This window comes from Crocuta crocuta, unplaced genomic scaffold (assembly GCF_008692635.1).
Source record: "Crocuta crocuta isolate KB4526 unplaced genomic scaffold, BGI_CrCroc_1.0 scaffold28, whole genome shotgun sequence".
Classification (NCBI taxonomy): Eukaryota; Metazoa; Chordata; class Mammalia; order Carnivora; family Hyaenidae; genus Crocuta; species Crocuta crocuta.
In genome coordinates, this window is record NW_027533256.1 from 9,993,019 (window position 1) to 10,013,087 (window position 20,069).

The 20,069-nt window shown below is 38.8% G+C and overlaps 1 protein-coding gene across 5 annotated transcripts in view; it reads right to left on the reverse strand.

Annotated features, from left to right (window-relative positions):
• Nucleotides 1–14,718: 14,718 nt before the first annotated feature.
• Nucleotides 14,719–20,069, reverse strand: part of ERCC6 (ERCC excision repair 6, chromatin remodeling factor) — a 76,573-nt gene continuing 71,222 nt past the window's right edge. For 4 of the 5 annotated variants that reach the window (XM_077746387.1, XM_077746383.1, XM_077746386.1 and 1 more), the window contains 3 exons: nt 19,669–19,873; nt 19,002–19,080; nt 14,719–17,877 (listed from right to left, as the gene is read on the reverse strand). In XM_077746387.1, the coding sequence (XP_077602513.1) occupies nt 17,458–17,877; nt 19,002–19,080; nt 19,669–19,873 (704 nt within the window). In that variant the 3' untranslated portion in view covers nt 14,719–17,457. The remainder of the gene's footprint in view (nt 17,878–19,001; nt 19,081–19,668; nt 19,874–20,069) is intronic. The other variant, XM_077746388.1, reaches the window with a different exon arrangement.

Genomic DNA, 20,069 nt, shown 5'->3' on the forward strand with positions numbered 1-20,069 from the left:
GGGGCCTGAACCCACGAACCGCGAGATCATGACCCAAGCGAAAGTCGGATGCTTAACTGACTAAGACACCCAAGTGCCCCCTGCATGGTTATTATTACGTACATAAACACACTAAAGCAGGCCATGGCAGGATAATGCTGAGCATCCTGGGCCAAGAATTCTCACTTATCCAATTCTGAGCACCTGAGGTCCATTAGAAAGTTAATAACATAGTAATCGAAGAAATAATAGAGAGAATGACAAAACCTAAAAGCTGGGTCTTTGAAGAGACTAATAAGAGACAAACCTCCAGCACGATAGTGAGATAAAGGAAGGAGAAACACAAAAACAATCTTACAAACACAACGGGCCATAATTACAGGTACAGTCAAATTGAAATAACCATTAGATGAGTAAGTTTATGACAATAAATTTGAAAACCTGGATAAAATGATACATTTTCTACAGAACTATAACAATAAGGTAACACAAAAGGAATGAAAATGCAGAATAGATTCATATCTATTTAAGCAGAATCAACAGTTGAAACTCTTCACACAAATACAGACATACACAGTAAAACAGGTGGGCTCTTTCAAAATTTCTAAGAACAGATAATCTTATGCAAATTACTCCAAAGAGCTGAAAGAGCAGGAAAACTTTCCTAACCTACATGTATTCTAAACAAGAATAGTACACAAAAGGAGAGGCATGCTCTGGATTCATGTATGAACACAGATGCAACTACCCTACATAAAATAGTGGCAAATGGTACCTAACAGTATATTCAAAAACAGTGGCAAAGCAGAATTTATCGCAGGAATACAATGATGGTTTCGCCTTAGACATCAGAGCAGTGTGCTTCATCGCATGAAAAAATCAAAGCAAGAAATAAAACTACAATCACCTCAATAGATGTAGAAAGAGCATTTGATAATATTCAAAAACCTTTCGTGATTACGATTCTTAGTAAAATCAGAAAAGGAAATTTCCTTGGTCTAATAAAGGCCAGCTACCAGAACCTAAAGCAAATATTATACATCATAGTGAAACCTTGAAATCATTACCTTTAAAACAAGGAGTAAGAATTTTCTGCAAAGGAAAAAGCAAGAGACTCTCCAGATAAAACTAATAGACCTAATCAGAGGAGTCGATCACCAACTGATAAATAAATCAACAAATAATATTTTTTGGAATAGCTTGAGAAGAATTGGGATTAATTCTGTTTTAAACGTCTGGTAGAATTCCCCAGGGAAGCCATCAGGTCCAGGGCTCTTATTTGTTGGGAGATTTTTGATAACTGATTCGATTTCCCATAGATTTTGGATTGTTGTGATTTCATTTTCATTTGTTCCATATATTTTTAAATTTCTTCTCTAGTTGCCTGATTGGCCCATTCATTTCCCATAGATTTTGGATTGTTGTGTTTTCATTTTCATTTGTTTCCATATATTTTTAAATTTCTTCTCTAGTTGCCTGATTGGCCCATTCATTCCTTCCTAGGGTGTTCTTTAACCTCCATGTTTTTGGAGATTTTCCAGACTTCTTCCTGTGATTGATTTCAAGTTTCAAAGCATTATGATCTGAGAGTGTGCATGGTATGATCTCAATTCTTTTATATTTACCCAGAGGATATAGGAATGCTGATGCATAGGAGCACATGTACCCCAATGTTCATAGNGAAGAAGAAGAAGAAGCATAAGCTTCCAAATTTTAAAGTAAATAAGTCATGGGGATATAATGTACAATATCAAGAACACAGTGAATAATATTGTAATAACTTTATGTGGTGACAGGATAATGAGACCTCTCATGGTGTTCATTTTGTAATGTATAAAAATATCTTATCACTATCTTTTACACCTGAAAGTAATAAAATACTGCTTGTCAATCATAATTTTAAAAATATGAAAAAAAATATCAGATGAGTATACCAAATACACCATCCTTTCAAAAAAGTTGTCTTATCTTAATCAGAATTAAAAATAAAACTAGATTCTACCCTTCAAAAAAAAATATGTAACATTCCTGAAATATATTTGATTAGTTTAAAAAAATAAAAATAAATAATAAATAAATAAATGTTGATTTTTTTAAAAAAATCAATAATAAGAAAATGCACATTTTTAAAAGGTATTAATCCCAATAAGCAACAAAATCTATAGATATGTTTAACTAAATCTAACAAAAGATGTGTAGGAGCTTTTATTGATAAAAGTATAAAACTCTAGGGGCACCAGAGTGGCTCAGTCAGTTGGGCATCTGATTTTAGCTCAGGTCATGATCTCATGGTTCGTGAATTTGAGCCCCACGTCAGGCTCTGTGTTGACAGCTTGGAGCCTGGAGCCTGCTCCAGATTCTGTGTCTCCCTCTCTTTCTCTCTGTTCCTTCCCCACTCGTGCTCTGTCCCTCTCTGTCTCTCAAAAAATAAAAACTTTTTTAAAAAAAATATAAAACTCTACAGTAGGCTATAAAAGACCTACATAAATGGAGAGTATACCATGATTGAATAGACGATTCAAATAATAAATACAGCAATTCTCACTAANTGAAACCATGAGATATATATATATATATATAATCATGTACACATATATTGTATGTGTTTGTATGTAAAACCTGTTGTCTGACAGAGGTAAAATTATAAACCTGAGAAGAAAGAAAGAAAGAAAGAAAGAAAGAAAGAAAGAAAGAAAGAAAGAAAGAAAGAAAGAAAGAAAGAAAGAAAGAAAGAAAGAAAGAAAGAAAGAAAGAAAGAAAGAGAAAGAAAGAAAGAAAGAAATTANAGAAAGAAAGAAAGAAAGAAAGAAAGAAAGAAAGAAAGAAAGAAAGAAAGAAAGAAAGAAAGAAAGAGAAAGAAAGAAAGAAAGAAATTACGTGGGGTCGATCAGCTATCCATATGGAAAAAGAATCAGGTTCCTATCTCACATCATCCACAAAAACAAATTCCACACAGATTGAACACCTGACTATGAAAAAGCTTTAAAACTTTAAATAAAAATACAGATGATCTGGGGCATCTGGCTGGCTCAGTTGGTTAATCACGCAACCTCTTTGGCTCAGTTCATGAGTCTGAGCCTCGCATCAGGCTCTGCATTGGTGGGATCCTGCTTGGGATTCTCTCTCTCTCTCCCTCTTTCTGTCTCTGCCCTTTTCCCACTTACTCTCTCTGTCTCAGAATAAGTAAACTTTAAAAAATTAAAAAAAAAAGAAAATAGAGATGATCTTTATGATATTGGGGGAGGGAATGATTTCATAAACATAGGCTCAAACCCTAAATAAAGAGACTAACAGCTGCAAACTTCTCTGATAAGAGATATGTTGTACAAAGTAAAAACACAATCCACTCAGAGGTAGCTTTTGCAATATACAGATGAAAGACTGATGTCTAGACTATGTAAGACAGCCCTAAAACCAGTAAGAAAAGAGTTACATAAATAAGCAAATTATATAAACAGTCAATTCACAGAAAAGGAACATGAACAATGTCTTGAGCAAATAAAAAGATGTTTAATCTTTCTAGTAATCAGATAAATTAAAATAAAACAATGAGATACAATTTCATTATCTATCCATTTAAAATATATTTTAGGGGCTCCTGAGTGGCTCAGTCAGTTAAGCGTCAGGCTCTTGTTTTTGGCTCAGGTCATGATCTCATGATTTGTGGGATCGAACCCCACATCAGGCTTCATGCTGACAGCACAGAGCCTGTTTAGGACTCTCTCTCTCTTCATCTCTCTCTGCCCCTCCTTGGCTCATGCTCACGCTCGCTCTGTCTCTCTCAAAAATAAATAAACATTTTTTAAAAATTCACTCAGGGGGCACCTGGGTGGCTAAGTCAGTTAAGCACCCAACTTCAGCTCAGGTCATGATCTCGTGGTTCATGAGTTCAAGCCCCATTTCTGGCTCTGTGCTGATAGCTCAGAGTCTGGAACCTGCTTCAGATTCTGGAACCCTCTCTCTCTCTGTGTCTCTCTTGCTTGCACTCTGTCTCTCTCTCTCTCTCAAAAATAAATAATCACACACACACAAAAAGTTTTAATCATTCGGTAGGGGTGCCTGGGTGGCTCAGTCGTTTAAGCATCTGACCGGCTCAAGTCATGATCTCAGTTTCATGGGTTAGAGCCCCACATTGGGCTCTGTGCTAACAGCACTAGAACCTCCTTGGGATTCTATCTCCCTCTCTCTCTCTCTCTGCCTCTCTCTTACTCGCATTCTCCCTCTCTCTTAAAATAAATAAAAAACAAATAAACAAAAAAATTCTAGTTAGTGTATGGTTAGGCACATAGTCAATAAATAAAAATATACCTGGAAGAACATATGTCAACTTTGGAAGATTAATATATGCCAATGTTGGGTATCTAGTTACCTCAGAGAGAGGAAGTGAAAAGGAATTGAGATGGTTGATTTCTTCGTCACATTTATTTCTTTAAGAAAACGATCTGAAACAAATTTTGTATAATCTTCATATTTGCAAAAGCTGGGCAAAATATTCTGCCTTCATGAAAGAGCATAACTTAAAAGGTACTTCACTGAAAACTAGTAAGAATCTACTTAGAAACAGGGGAAATGCAGAGGGGAGGGAAAACACCATACAAATGAAGGTTTATCCCCAGGAGTGAGAAGCTGGAGGGTTAGGGCTGAAATTTCTGAAGAAACAGGTGAGCAGTAAGGCAGAGTTACCTGAGTGGAGGCAGGAAGAAGCAGTTGGAAACACTATTAAAATATCACCTTACTGGGGCACATGGGTGATTCAGTCAGTTAAGCGTCCAACTTCAGCTCGGGTCATGATCTTGCGGTTCACTGTCCTTGAGTTCGAACTCCATACTGGGCTCTGTGATGACAGCTTGGAGCATAGAGCCTGCTTTCGATTCTGTGTCTCAGTCTTTCTCTGCCCCTCCCCCATTCCTGCTCTGATTCTCTCTCTCTCTCTCAAAATAATAAACATTAAAAATATATATATATTATGTTTCTGCCTTGACATCACAGAGTGTTTGAGGCTGGTTCCAAAGTGTGGTTATTAAATGGAAGAGGGAGCCTCCTTTTCAATGCAAATTAGAAGTATTCTAAAATGCAACCTATTATAAAACTTCAACAAATGAAAAGAATTTTAAACCCACTTTGTCCTCTTAAAGGCAGAACGGCTGTTTACATCTTTCCCTGTTCCGCTGCCTTTTACCATGATACAAACTCATTTCATACAGTGCACAATTTTGCATCCTGATTTCTTAACAGTCCCACAGCTCCCAGGGTCTCTGCAGCCACTCTCCCAGGGGGACATTCTGTGCATCCCAGGTGTCACCCACGGCATGGATTTTCCAACCCTGGGTGCCCTCAGGGCTGAGTTCCATCCACAACACCAGCAGCCAGTACCAACTATATATAGCACAGCTTTACAAAGTCGTTTTCCTGATTATCACGGGGTTAAAAAATGGAGCATTTGTTATTGTGATTACTGGTTATGACCCACTAAAAACCAAATAAAGAGGAGGCAGGAATGTGAAAGAACGAGGAAGTTTCCCAACCTACATCCTTGTTTTCCAAATTACAGGTAGAGCCCTAAGGTCAAGGTTACCAGAGAATGTGAGCCACACCCCTCTCAGGGCCTCCTCCCTGAAGGTCCCCATGTTGAGTGTCTTGAAGAACAAAAGTATGTTTGTAGATTTCCTTGTGCAGTGCTTACAAGGTTGAGACCGCCAAATTTATTGAGGAAAAGAAAATGATAAATGGAGGTGGCCAATATTCAGATACACAGTTTCTCAAACCAAGATTCAAGCTAAGGCGCTGTCCTTTCTTCTCCTCCAAAGAGGCAGAGGGTTCTAACAAGCAACTTAGCAATTCTTGACAGTGACAATACTAACGACATGCATTAGTCAGATGTAAAGATGCATCCGTCTTAAATTCAGACTCTATCCAAAGCAATAATCTAAATCAAAGCTGGGTTCCAGCCTCTTTTCAAATCTGAAATCGACAAAACAGGTAAAGGAAATAGGCAGAACAAAGGTTTTCAAATCTGAAATCTACAATACACAGAGAGAAAAATATGTAAGACGTAGGTTTTCGGGCATGGGTTTCCCACACGCTTGCCGGTTGGTCTAGCCAGGGGGCAGGTGGTCACAGAATTGCGAAGAGCTTCTTCTGTTAGGATGAACTGAGATTATGGTCCTGTTAGATTCTTCACCTCCCAAATTTCATTCCTATATTTAGTGAAAAGTATTTTCCATTTACTCTCAGGGTACTTGCTCAGCAAAATGAAATGTTTAGATTCCAGGAAAAACTATTTCAAAATTATTTTGTAGCCGTTAATTTGAGGATTAAAACATGTCCAACAGATTGAAAATGTTAATGACATTCTTTGCCTGTAGATCGTTACTTAGTTTGCATTCACTTCAGACATCAATAAAATGTCCCCTTGGTGTGACTGGATCATCAGGAGGTTACCTTTCCTTCCCTCACTGCATAAATGAAGCTCCCAGAGATTTAACAACAGAGGACACTGAATGGGAAAATGAAATTCAACTTCTGAAAGAACCATTCCCACTTGGGCAGTAAATTAAGATTCAGATAAAAAATATGTTCTAAAATTACTCCCATGAATTAAATGTTAATACATTTAGGTTAAAGAAGTTAAATCGGAGTCATTATATGGAGACTGAATGAAATGGTAGACTGAGCATAAATATTTGACACCCCTTCCAGACAAAATATATATACACATGTAAAAATAGTTATATATAGTTGTGAGATATATAGATATATCAGTAAGTGTTGGAAGATGAATAAAGGAGGGCCACTGTGAATCAGAAATTATGAAGCCTCCCTGAAGGGCAGACACAATGGGATGAGAAGTCAACCCCTGATGGAGCAGGTGGTGCTGCCAGGCTGGGTGCTGAGCTCACAGGCCAAGGTTCTACAGGTAGCAGAAGGTCATTGCTTTAGGATCAGGCAGAAGTGGGGGCCTCTCTCCCCGACCTTTGCCCACCCCTACTGTGGCCTTGTGGGCAGGTATTTGGACAGAGGGGCTTTGCCATGCCCTCTGCTGGAAGCAGTCAGGAGAAATGGGGTGCCCACATGAACCAGAGATTTGCTTTGGAACTTCCCCCCATCCCCAGCAGCAAAGCCTGGTTCCCTCCACAGTGCTCAAGGCAGGTTAGGATAAACAAGAGCATCTGTAGGCAGACCAACAGAGGAGCTCAGACATATCGATGCAAACATAATGAAGATTCAATCATCAAAGAGGAAAACCAACACCATAAAAATTAGTACCAAAACAACGAACTACAGCACTGAAGTTCAAGGAAAGGAGCTGACTAGAGGAAATGAAAGGAGATATCAAAAATAATTAACACACTGGAGGGATAAAAGAGCCTAATGCACCCATGGCAAAGGAATAGAATATTGGGAAAGAAGGACCAATGACAAATATCAGAAATGAACAATATTTTGTGAAATTAAAAGACATGCAGCAGGGGTGCCTGGGTGGCTCAGTCTAGCATCCCACCTCAGCTCAGGTTGTGATCTCACAGCTTGTGAGTTCAAGCCCCACATCAGGCTCTGTGCTGACAGCTCAGAGTCTGCTTTGGATTCTGTGTCTCCCTCTCCCTCTGCCCCTCCCCTGCTCACACTCAGTCTCTCTCTCAAAAATTAATAGTAAAACATTAAAAAAAAACTTTTTAAAGACACACAGCAGGGCATAGACAGACTAACAGATTTAACACTGCTAAAGATCAATTTAATGAGCAGAAGGATCAAGCAGAAACATTCACCCAAAGGAACCAAACCCAAAGAGTTTTACAAGCATTCCATCAAATGTTCATTTAATTCCCATGTTGTATGAATTCTTCTTAGAACAAGGTAAGAAGTGTCCCAATTCACTTTCCAAGAGTAAAATAACCTTCATACACACATGTGTACATGCACACACATGTATACACACGTACACAGAGAACATATCAAAAAATGAGAAAAAAAACTATAGAGCAAATTCCCTTATGAACGAAAGGGTTAAAAATCAAATAGAGTATGAGCCAACTGAAACCAGCACTACAGTAAAAGCAAACTACATCATGACCTGATAGGGAACCCCCCCAACCAACCCAGTATTGAGGACATCCCAGGATTGATTGAATGAGTTGAATCAACAGAAACTAGATCTACTATACTAATTTCTTTAGCAGATTGAAGAAAGTATTGTCATCACAGTAAATGCAGAAGATGCAACTGAAAAATTAAACATTCATTCTTAATAAAAACAATTTGCAAGCTAGGAATAGGAATACAAGTTTTTAACGCATCAATCAGAGCAGCACCCGGGTGGCTCATTCGGTCAAGTGTCCAACTCTTGATTTCGGTTCAGGTCATGATCTCACGGTTCATGGGATCAGGGCCCGTGTTGGACAGAGCATGCTTGGGATTCTCTCTCCCCCCCTTCTCTTTCCCTCCCTCACTCATGCTTTCTAAATAAAATAAATAAATAAGTAAATAAATAAATAAATAATAAATAAACATTAAATAAAAAGGAGTATCAACCAGAAACAGCACATATATGCTTGAAACATCGGAAGTGGCCGCACTTATCACCATTCCTGGCTACCACTGGGCTAGAGGAACTAAGTAAGAAAAAAATAAGAGGTAATAGTATTGAAAAGCAAGAGAAAATGCTGTCATTATTTATAGATGATATTTGGAATACCTAGACTATATAAGAGGATCGGCTGCCAAAATCTTAGAACTATAAAGATCATTCAACAGTAACAACAACAAAAGAATAACAGCTAACATACATAGCTCCTATTTTCGTGCTCAGCACGACTATAAACCCTTTATACCAACGTGACTAATCAGAAAATGTCATAGTTTCAGCAATATAACAGATAGAATCATCTAAAGGTCTTTGTAAATAAGAAATGTTTTTTAATGTAAAAGCTGAACTCTTCACAAAGTAAACTATCAGAGCCTGAAGAACATAGAGTAGTGCATACACACTGTAAAGTGCTATTTCTGGGGGCACCTCGGTGGCTCAGTCAGTTAAGCGCCCAGCTCTTGTTTTGGCTCAGGTCATGATATCATGGTTTGAGCCCTGCGTTGGTTTCTGCACTGACAGTGTGGATGGAGCCTACTTAGGATTCTCCCTCATTCTCTTTTTCTCTGCCTCTCCTCTACTCGTGCACTCTCTGTCTTAGTGAATAAATAAACTTAAAACAAAAAAAGTACTGTTCCTGAAATCTAGAAATTTGGATTTACCGCCAAAGCATGGATAAGAGACCAGGGAATCAGAGCAGGACCTCTACTTATAGCCACGATCCTCAGAAAAACAATGGACTCCTCCTGGAACAAAGAAGTTTTCTCTTTGAGCCTGAATTCTTACTGGGGGTGTTTTTCTTTCCTCATACCTTGCCCCTTCACCCACTCTTTGATAACTTATAACTCTTTGCTCACATGGGTGAGGGTTGAAATTTAGACACTATCATGTGATCCAGAAAGCTTCAAGCCAAGAAATTAACACAAAAATTGGTCCCGATAACATCATGGAACATCAACAAATGCAAAACCACACTGGAGAGGCACGGCTTACACCCACAGATACTGTGTCTCTGAAGAGGACTCACACCCAACATTACAAACCACACAAAACAATCCACTGTGGGGGAGAGCCAGCAGACACAATACAGAACAGGATGTATACCAAGAACTTCAGCCATCGTAATAATTGGATGGAGACTCTAAAACAACTGTTTAAAAGTATAGCCATAAAAGAAAAATTCAAAGAGAAATACAGTGTGAAACAAAATCAGGAAGATTTAGGGGTGGGAAGCAGCTTTAGAAATAAAAATCATAATTTTAAAACTAAAACTGCAGTTACAAAATACAAACCTAAAAGTGCAATGGATGGCTTAAATAGAAAATTAGAAAGAAAGGATTCCAGAAGGATGGGAATAGGGAAAACCGAGGAGATGCATTATCAAAGAAATAATGCCTACAGTTTTCCAGAATTATTGAAGCACGAAATCCATATATGATCAAAATAAATCCACGCAAGTTAGAGTGAAATGCAGAACACCACTGACAAAGAGATGATACCCACAAAGGAACAACCTTGAAAACTTAGACAAAATGCACAACTTACTAGAAAAATGTAACTTATACCACATTGACCGAAAGCAATATTGAACACCTGGAAATATTTTAAGTGCACAATTCAGTGGCCTTTAGCACACAGTGCTGTGCAACCACCAACTCTATTTAGTTCCAAAACATTCTACTCACCTCCCAAAGAAAACTGTGTACATATTAAGCAGTCATTCCACATCCATTCCCCTACTCCCAGCCTCTGGTAAATTCCAATCTACATCTAGCTCTATGAATTTGTCTATTCTGGACATTTCATATAAGCAGAACCATACAATATATGATGTGTCTGGCTTCTGTCACAGCATAGTATTTTTGAGGTTCATCCATGTGGTAATATGTATCAGGCCTTCATTCTTTTCCATGGCAGGGTAATATTCCATTGTGTGGTCATGCTACATTTTGTTTATCCATTCATCTGTCCTCCTTTACTCTTTTCTTTTGCATGGAATATTTTGTAATGTACTATTTTAATTTCATTAATGATTTTTCACTATTTTTTAGTTATTTTCTTAGCAGTTGCTCTAGGGTTTACCATATTTTCTAGCTTTCTTCCAATAATGTATAGAAACATTATTCCTCTATAGCTCTATTGCCTTTTCTTTTTTTGCAGCATTAAAATTATACAGACTGTTACAAACTCAACAGAGCATTGTTATAATTCTTATTTTGTCACCTGTTACCATTTCATTAGCCCATTACAGCTCTGCTCCCACTCCATCCTTTGTGTTGTTACTGTCAAAGGTTGATATTTCTGTATGTTATAGGCTCAACAATACAGCACATACATACTATTTTATACAATTGCTTTTTGAGTCTGTTTAGGAAAGAAAGGAGAAAAAATATGTTTATAGTGTCTTTTATGACACGATTACTTTACTGGGGCTCTTTATGTGGACTTGAATTTCTATCTGAAATCACTTGTTTTCAGTCGGAAGAACTTCCTTTAGTATTTCTTGTTAGGCAAGGCTGCTAGCAACAAACTTCCTCTGTTTTTATTTGGAAAAGTCTGTATTTCAGTTTTGAATGATATTTTTGCTGGATATAAGATTCTTGATTGACAGTTTTATTTCTTTGAGCATTTGTTATCCCTGCTCTTTGACCTCTATTGTTTCTTCTGAGAAGTTGGTAATCTTTTTTTTTTTTTTTTTTTNTAATGCTTTGAAACTTGAAATCAATTACAGAAAGAAGTCTGAGAAGTTGGTAATCTTACTGACGTTCCCTTGTAAATAATGCATCATCTTTCACTGGTTACTTTCAAGATGTTCTCTTTGATTTCAGCATGTTTACTATGATGTGTCTGTGGGTCCCTTTATGCTTATCCTGCTTGGAGTTCCTTGAGCTTCGTAGATGTTTTTCAATAAAGTTGGGAAGGTTGCAGCCATTATTTCTTTGAATGTTTTTTTTCCCTCTTCTCCTTCTGATACTTCCATTATGTACACATTGGTGCACCTAATAGTATATATTACATTTTTCTGAGGCTTTGTACATTTTTCTTCATTCTTTTTCTTCTCTTTTCTTTGGAAAGTGTCATGTCAATCTATCTGCAAGTTGGTTGACTCTTTCTCCTGCCATTTCAAATCTCTTGCTGAGCCCACCTAAGTTTTTAAATTTGTTATTGTACTTTTTAAAATTTTTTAACGTTTATTTTTGAGATACAGAGAGAGACAGAGCACCAGCCAAACAGGGGCAGGGAGGAGACAGAATCCAAAGCAAGCTCCAGGTTCTGAGCTGTCAGCACAGAGCCCATTGCAGGGCTTGAACTCACAAACTGCAAGATCATGACCTGAGCCGAAGCTGGATGGATACTTAACTGATTGAGCCACCCAGGCACCCCTGTTATTGTACTTTTTAACTCCATGAACTTAATCCCTGCAACTTGGAGCTGGAAGGAATGAGAAATGCTAGCCACATACCCCTCCCAGTGAGATAGTATACCCTTTGGTAACAGATGAAGGGATCCCTGTCTTCAAGGCTAAAGCCACCAGGATTACAGTCTGTCATCATAGTGAGGTGGGAAAACGCAGGGGAAGAAAGGGGCTGTGGCTCAAGAGTCACAGACTCTTGCTGTTCTTACCAAGATTTAGTTGATTTTCTTGACTAAGTGTCTCTTCATTTGCAGTATGTCCTTGGGACTATTTCCAGAAACATTAACTGATCTGGTCGGGGGTGGGAACCACCTTTGGTATTTTGTCCAGTTATAGTTGCTTTCTGGATAACATGTCCATGGACTCCCTCATACTGCCATTCTCGAAGTGGAACTCTAAAAGACGTTTTAATGCTGGAAAACATGACTGTGTACTTTAAGACACTAAGAGAGATATTTAAAGGAGGAAAACTAACAAATCAGTAGATGCAGGGAAAGTATTTAGTAAAATTCAGCACTGGACATAGGACTGGAAAGAGCATTTCCTTAACCTGATAAAGGCCATATGCTAGGAGATAACAGCAACTGCATATTTAATGGTAAAACTTTAGAAGTTTATCTTCTATGTCAGGAATAAGACAAAGATGTCAATGGTTGTCATTTAGGTTCATTATCAGATTATCATATTGGAGGTATTTAAGTATTAGAATGGAAGAAACACAATTGTCATTATTTGCAGCTGACCCTGTTGTTACATACAAGACAATATATAATTAGTAAAAGAGTTGAGCAGGGTTGCTAGGTACACACCAATATACAGAATTAACAGTACTCTTATGAACCAGAAGATGTCTTTCCAATGTTATTTACTGTAGAATCCAAAACTACAGGTTTGGTAGGATAATTAAGAATAAATGTAAGATGTATATGATCTTACTGTAAGTGAAAGACATGGTGGAATTACGTCTTTTTAATAAATGTGTATTGTAAGTGGAGTATATGCCCTATTCACAGATGACAAATTCAAGATCATTATATAATCCTCCCCAAATAATCTGTAAAGTCAATACAATTTTGCAAACAAGAAAATCTAAATGTGAAAACCTGATCCCAAAATTTACATGGAACTAGGAACTAAGGCATTTTTGGAAGATGAAAGAAATCATTCTATCATATCTGATAATCAACTGCAAAGCTACAATGATTTAAACAGTGGGTTATTGGCAAAGTTAGATAAGTGGACCAATTTAACAGAATACAGAAGCCCAGTAATATTCCCATAATTACATGAAAATTGGATATAATCATAGAGATAGCCTCACAAATCAGGAAAGGATGAGCTATTTTTTTAAAGGTGCTAGGAAAAATAACTATTCATATGGAATTTACAAGAGAACTTATGAGAATAGTAATAATGACTTCAGGTTAGTAAAGGGATCCTTAAATAAGGAAACAAAATATGGAAAGACTGAATTTGACTATATTTAAATTTAAAACTTCTGTGTGATAAATGATATCATAAGGAAAGTAGATACATGAATGTTCTGATTCTCCACATTTTTATTTAAGAAAGATCCCTGACCAAAACTAAAAATCTATAAAATACCTAGGAATAGGCCTAATAAGAAAGTGGCAAGACCATTACGAAGAGAGTTATAAAAATTTTATCTAAGAATATAAAACATTTTCAAACAATGAGACCTATCATGATCCTAATGGGAAATTTCGTATTAATTTGAAGAAGTCTATTATCCTCAAGTCAATAAACTAATACAATCCCAATCAAAAGAACAACACAGTCTTAGTGACTGATTCTAAGACTCACCTGGAACAGGAAATACACAACAACACAATGGGGGCAGAGGCGGGGAGGACTAGGAACTTGCCTATAGCAAGCAAAACATATTACAAAGCCAAATGACAGTGAAGAGTGTGGTTGGTAGAATAGACATCTAGATCCATTCTCCTTGAAGAGACCATTTAGCATATGGTAAACCTGGCATTTCAAATGCATGGAGCAAAGAACGAAGAATGAAAAGCTTCAATAATGGTTGGGGCAACTGCTTTTTCATTTTTGTTTGGGGGGAGGGACGCTAAAAGATTAATAGCCAATTGTACAACTAGACAAACATGAGCAAGCAACACGCAAGAGAATCTACAAATGGACAAAATACATGGAAATGCTTGGATTTCAGGGAAATTCAAGTTCAAACAAGGTATTTTCAACCATAAGATTTGTTAAAAACAAACCTCCCAAGATTGAGGCTACCTACTGTTGGCAAGGGTGTGGAGAATGGGCCCTTTTATTGACAGTAAAAATGGAAGGAAGCAGTTCCACTACATCCATTAAAATTAAAATCTATGTAATTTTTTAAAAAATTTTGACAGAGAGTATATGTGGGGGAGAGGGGCAGAGGTAGAGTGAGAGATAGAGACAGAGAGAGACAGAATCTTAAGCATGCTCCATGCTCAGTACAGAGCCTAACATGGGACTCAATCCCATGACCTTGGGATCACCCAACTGACTGAACCACCCCGGCACCCTGAAAAAAATCTACGTAAGTTTTAATCCAGCAGTTCCATGAAGGTAGAGCTATAATTGTAGGGATGAAAAGATGTCTTGCATATAATGTTCAATGAAAAGCTAGCTGCAAAACAATAAGGATGATATCATCTCATCTACGTATATCATGTATATAAAATGAAACTAGCTGCTGTAATAAACAGACTCTAAAAGGCAGTGGTTAAAACAAATCAGGAATTTATTTTATTTTTAAGTAGCAGGTAAAAAGAAAGCGGTTCAAGGCTGGCAGGCCAGCTTTTCCAGCCTCAACACACGACCTATGCCGATCCCGTGTCACTGCTGCAGGTCCCCCAGGCATCTCAGCAAGAGAAGTGTACGCCAATCCCCCATGGAAAGGCCCAATCTGAACGTTCTGCTCATACCCCAGTGCCCAGTCGCAGGGCTGCACTTAACTCTAAGGGAGGCCAAGAAGTCAGCCTTCAGCAGTGCAGCCACACACCAAGCTAAAACTCAGGAAATCTGGTCAGTAAAGGAAAAAGGAGAAACTGCACATGAGGGCAGCAGTCTCTGCCACGCGTACTTGTAAATGCATGGAATACAGCCTAGAAGAATACACACAAAATACAGTACGTATCTCTGGAATAGGAGCCAGAACAGAGAGGAGACAAAGTATTGCCTGAAATTTTTTTACACAGTGATAGTATATTCATGTATAAATTAAGGAAGTTTTAAAATTTCAGAAAATTGTATACCTTGATGTCGATATAACATGTTAAACACATTAACTCTATCTACATTGTACAAAGCTTTTAAAGTTCCAAAAAGTAGATTTTATCTAAACGAAAGTTACTATTATTAAAATCATGATACTTAGAGCATTGTCCTCTAAGCCTGTCCATGTGGGAGACATGATGACAGTCTTTATAGATGTCACACTGAGACACAGGCAGGGCGGTGACCTGCCCAGGGTCCCAGCATGCCAGTTGGCAGAGCTGGGACAAGACTGGAGTGGGGGCCGCCCTGCTGTGACTGCATCATCACTTTGATAGCATTTTCTACTTGATGAGAAGGCTGAAACTTCTCTCGCTCAGTAGAGTTCAGATTTCAGATAAGAAAGATAGAATGAACTGTATTCAATCAAAGAACAAGGGGAAGTAGTTTTCTTATAGGCTAATTATTACAAAAATAAAAATAAAAAAAGAACTTCCCAGAAACAAAACAGTAATGAGTTTTAACCCCCTTCTGAGCTAAATTCTCAAGTTTAGGATTTACTGAGCTGTTTAAAAATCCTGTCTATGACTTCTGGATAATGACAGCAGACCAACGAAAATGATAGCATCTTCTTCCTCTAATATATAAATCACTCTAAAAACAGAATAAAATGAATAAGCCAGAATTTCCTTTTTTTAAAGGAGCGGAAAAACCTAGCAGGAATGACTGTCTTCCATCCCTTGTCTATGGAGAGGGATGCCTGGGTCCAGGCTATCAAACAGAACCTTAGAACAGAGGTAAAATGCAGATCCTCCAACCAGGGCTGCATGATGCCTGGCAGAGGCTCTCCCTGACCCCCAGAGCCACACCCCTTCCTTTCCCTCTGCGTCGCAGGGAAAAGCATGCAGATATGGGCAGAGCGGCTCTCTTGCAGCAGAAGCAGGATGTACAGAAATGGCATGGGAGAAAGGCAAGCATGATACAGAAAAAGCAGACAGGAAAAGAGCAGGCTGGAGAAAACAAACCCAAGAAACAAACTGCGTTGTAACTGCCCTAGAAGAAATGCAATACAATACAATGAATTTAAGAAAACAAAACTTCAGAGCTGACATGATAAAACAAAGGGAAGAAACGAGAACATTAAGGCTAAGAAAACAGAGGATCAGAACAATTACCATCACAGAAGGACATCAGCAACAGCCAGGACACAACTACAGACCAAATCTCTAGAGCAGGAGAGTCACAGCGAATGCAAAGCACAAAAAGAGATGAGAACCACTGGACAGATGACACAGAAGGGGAACAACGGTGCCCAACACAAAGTAATCAGCATCCTTAGAAAGCAAACAATAAATACAAAAATGTTCCATGTTACCATTCGGCATGTGAGCCGAAGGAGCGGGCCACAAGGGTGCTCGCTACACGGTAATCACGGCATATCGGTTGTGGTCCAGAGTGACATTTGTGTGCATGTGTGTGCTGGTGGTTTTATTTGGACTTGCTTTTGGTTCTGCTTAAGATTTTGTCTATTGTTTTAAGATAACACATTCTGTTTTCCTAAAAAGACAGTCCCGTAGTGGGGGAAGAAGATGCCGTTGGCTTAAAGTCAACATAAGCCGAGTAACACTACAAACCTTCTGCAAGTATAGGTCTTACTTATTACCAAGCTATTTCATGCTTTACTAATGAAAATGCCGGCCGATTTAACAGTACCTTAAAAGGAAGACTATGATACAGATATATTCATAAAACAAATCTCATTTTTTATGGGTAGCAAATGATAAGTTCAAAAGCTATGCACCCAAAATAAGTATCTGTTATCAGATATTGATGAAGTAATTTATTGGAACAGGTCTAAATGAATGTAAGCCATGTTTTTAGCACCAGTAAAAGAATTCTTGAGATTTCTGGTCTACAACCATCTAAAAGAGCAGTAATGTGCTCCCTGACAGCATCTTTGGGTAAAGAAACAAATGCAATCCGAGGATTAGCTGTTGGGTCTCCAGTTTTGTAACATAATTCACACTGCCAAAATGAAAAGATCAACCCAAGTATTTTTAAAACTTTTTTAAGTTTTGGAGATGAATGTCTTTCTTCCTTGAAGTTTTAAATTATGAGGTAGATATCATTCAAAGTAAACATCAAATGCAGTCAACTTCTGTCGACAATCATGATTATTAATCACAGGATTAGTAACCAGAAATTTCCACTAGGAAAAGTCAATTGCAAGTTTAGAAAGTAATGTTGATTAGCAGTATTCTGGCTTGAGTTTCCAAATCCCTTCACCACTAGAAGTTCTATGAAAAGTGCACAGATTTCTCAATAGTTCTCGAAAGACACAAGACTGTGAGGCTGATAACTTGGATTCGAACTCCTGCAGTATCTCCTGAGTGCTGGCCTGGCCATCAACACGGGCCTGGAAAGCAATGAAGTTTCTCATTTCCACCAGCAGGTCATCGTGTTCCGTGGTGGCAGGTGGTGGAGCAGATGCCTCTTGGTGGGCACTGTCACTTTCCAGCCGCTCTGGCAGAATCAGGTGGTTCCTAGCTCTCATTTTAGCCAACAGTGAAGATGAAGGGAGGGCCCCAGGTGAAGACTCTCCATCTTCCACTTTCCCACTGAAGTGCTCAGACGCATTATCCTTTCCATCCTTTCTCATGACGCCATCCTGGAGAAAGAAGACCACTGCAGTGATATGCCAGCTTCTAATTCACGCTCCCACTATTTCTCCAAAACCCTGAGGAGCCATAAACAAATACTCAGGCCCAGGGAGGTGAGGCGGACAGGAAAGAATGAGATGGTGTCAAATGAAAAGGGGCAGGGGGTGAGTCATACACTGAAATCCACCCACCATTAAATACCATCTCTTAAAAAATCCAATTCCCCCAAACTACACTCTTCACTCGAGTCCCTTCTATGTGGTGAGAGGAGGGGGACAGAGTAGGGGGTGACAAGCCTCCCTTGGGTGTGAAAGCTGGCTCTAGGGGGTGCGAGTTCTGCAGGCTTTTCCGGCCCTTCCTCCCAAACCCACTCTGATCCAGGCACCATGGGATAAGGAACCATCGTGGAGCTACACTTCCTGCTCTTCACTTTTAAATCTTTTGACTCATTCCTACTTTACACCTCGTGTGAGTTTCCTTAGAGCAACAACACAAATCTAACTTTTTTCACATCCCTATTGCTAAAAGAACAGAACATGGAAAGTCAAAAAAATGTTCTCTGTTCTACATGTATTCATATTAATCTAAAATAGAAGTCTGAATTTGGGGAGTTTTCAACTTTTATCAGTAATACAACCCTTCACCAGGAAAGACCGAAGAGAGCACTGACTGATAAGAGTCTGGTCCAGTCTTCACTCAGTGAAGCGCTCAGGGCATCCAGGGGGTCAGGACAGGGAGAGAGGGCCATAGGGCTCCAGCGGCTAGTAAGTTACAAGCAACATCCAAGGCAGTTTTCTCAACCTTCATGCTAGAGGGTAGGGCTCCCCAGAGCCGGAACGGTACCGCTGAACAGAGCAGGCTGTGTGGGCAGCAACCCACACATCCCCTATCCCTGTATTAACTTTCTGAGGGCAAAACAGAGGTTCTATTGTAGATCTGGGTTAAAGACTTTGTCTTTTACAAAGTTGGCTGGTCCTTTCAGCTTCACATGAAAGTGCTTCATTAATCAGAGCACACAACACAAATCCCGGGTGCCATTTTGCCAGCGATTTTCTTCACATTTGAATCGGGTTAAATTTTCACAGCAGTTCAATCAATAAAGACTCATACATGAAAAGCAGACAATCATTACCTGGCATTTCTCCCTTGAAGATGTTGAAGAAGGATGCTGCACAGAGAAGTTGGAATTCCTTTTCTGACCAAATCTACTCCTAAATAAGGAAAAGAGCCACAGCAGATGAAATGTTTGCTCTTGTTGACTTAGAAATGAAAATCCCCTTTCAACAAGCTCATCTTTTGCTGGAAAATTTTCTTATTCATGGCTATTCCTTCATAACCATGATGCTCATCCCCTTCAATCTTTCTACTTTGCTCTCCTGGGAAGTAACAGCTGCATCTCAATTAAGAACCACTCAATATCTTGTTCAACATATGATGAAAACTACTCTCAAATTCCAAGCAGGAAGATTATTCTGAACAAATGTACCGAACAGCATAGTAGTTGATTGCTGAACTGGCTAATCATCTTATTTAAGTTTAATTATTATCCTGTATTTCTTATTTTTAACAACATCTCTTAAGCAAAACAGATTATGCCTCCTTCCCCAAAAATTCAGCTTTGGAAAGCAGGAGACAATGTGAGGAAGAATGTAAAACTATCAGTGTTTTTGCCCCAAGTCACACAAATCTGGTTGACCCAACCTGTCCCCGTGAGATTTTCTACCATGCCTACCCTGACTTTATTCCTAGCCTAGATAGTTTGGCCTCCTCACATGCATGGGAGACCAGCAATCTCTTACTTTATTCCTGCTGGTGCACCAGAAACCCCCCGCTGGCCCGTCCAGGTGGGAACACCAGACACTGCTCCCAGACACCACTGACGAGAGAGCCTTAGCGCTTTCAGGGCATCCTGGGCCACGCGGTTGGCCTCTGCCTCCACCAGCACATAATCTGGATTGGCTCCCTCCATGATGGCATCGTGTTTCATGACACTGTGCACGCCAACTAGCAAGAACAAAGGACACAGTAACATGTTATTTCAGTTTGTACACAACATTTTTTCTTCTATATTGTCTAGTATGTTGTGGGTAGAGGAAAAATAATGAACATTTTAGCTGCTATTTGCCAAGTTGACGATCATGACCCAGGAACTTTATAAATGCTGTTGCTAGTCACCTTCATCACTACCCTACAAGGTAGG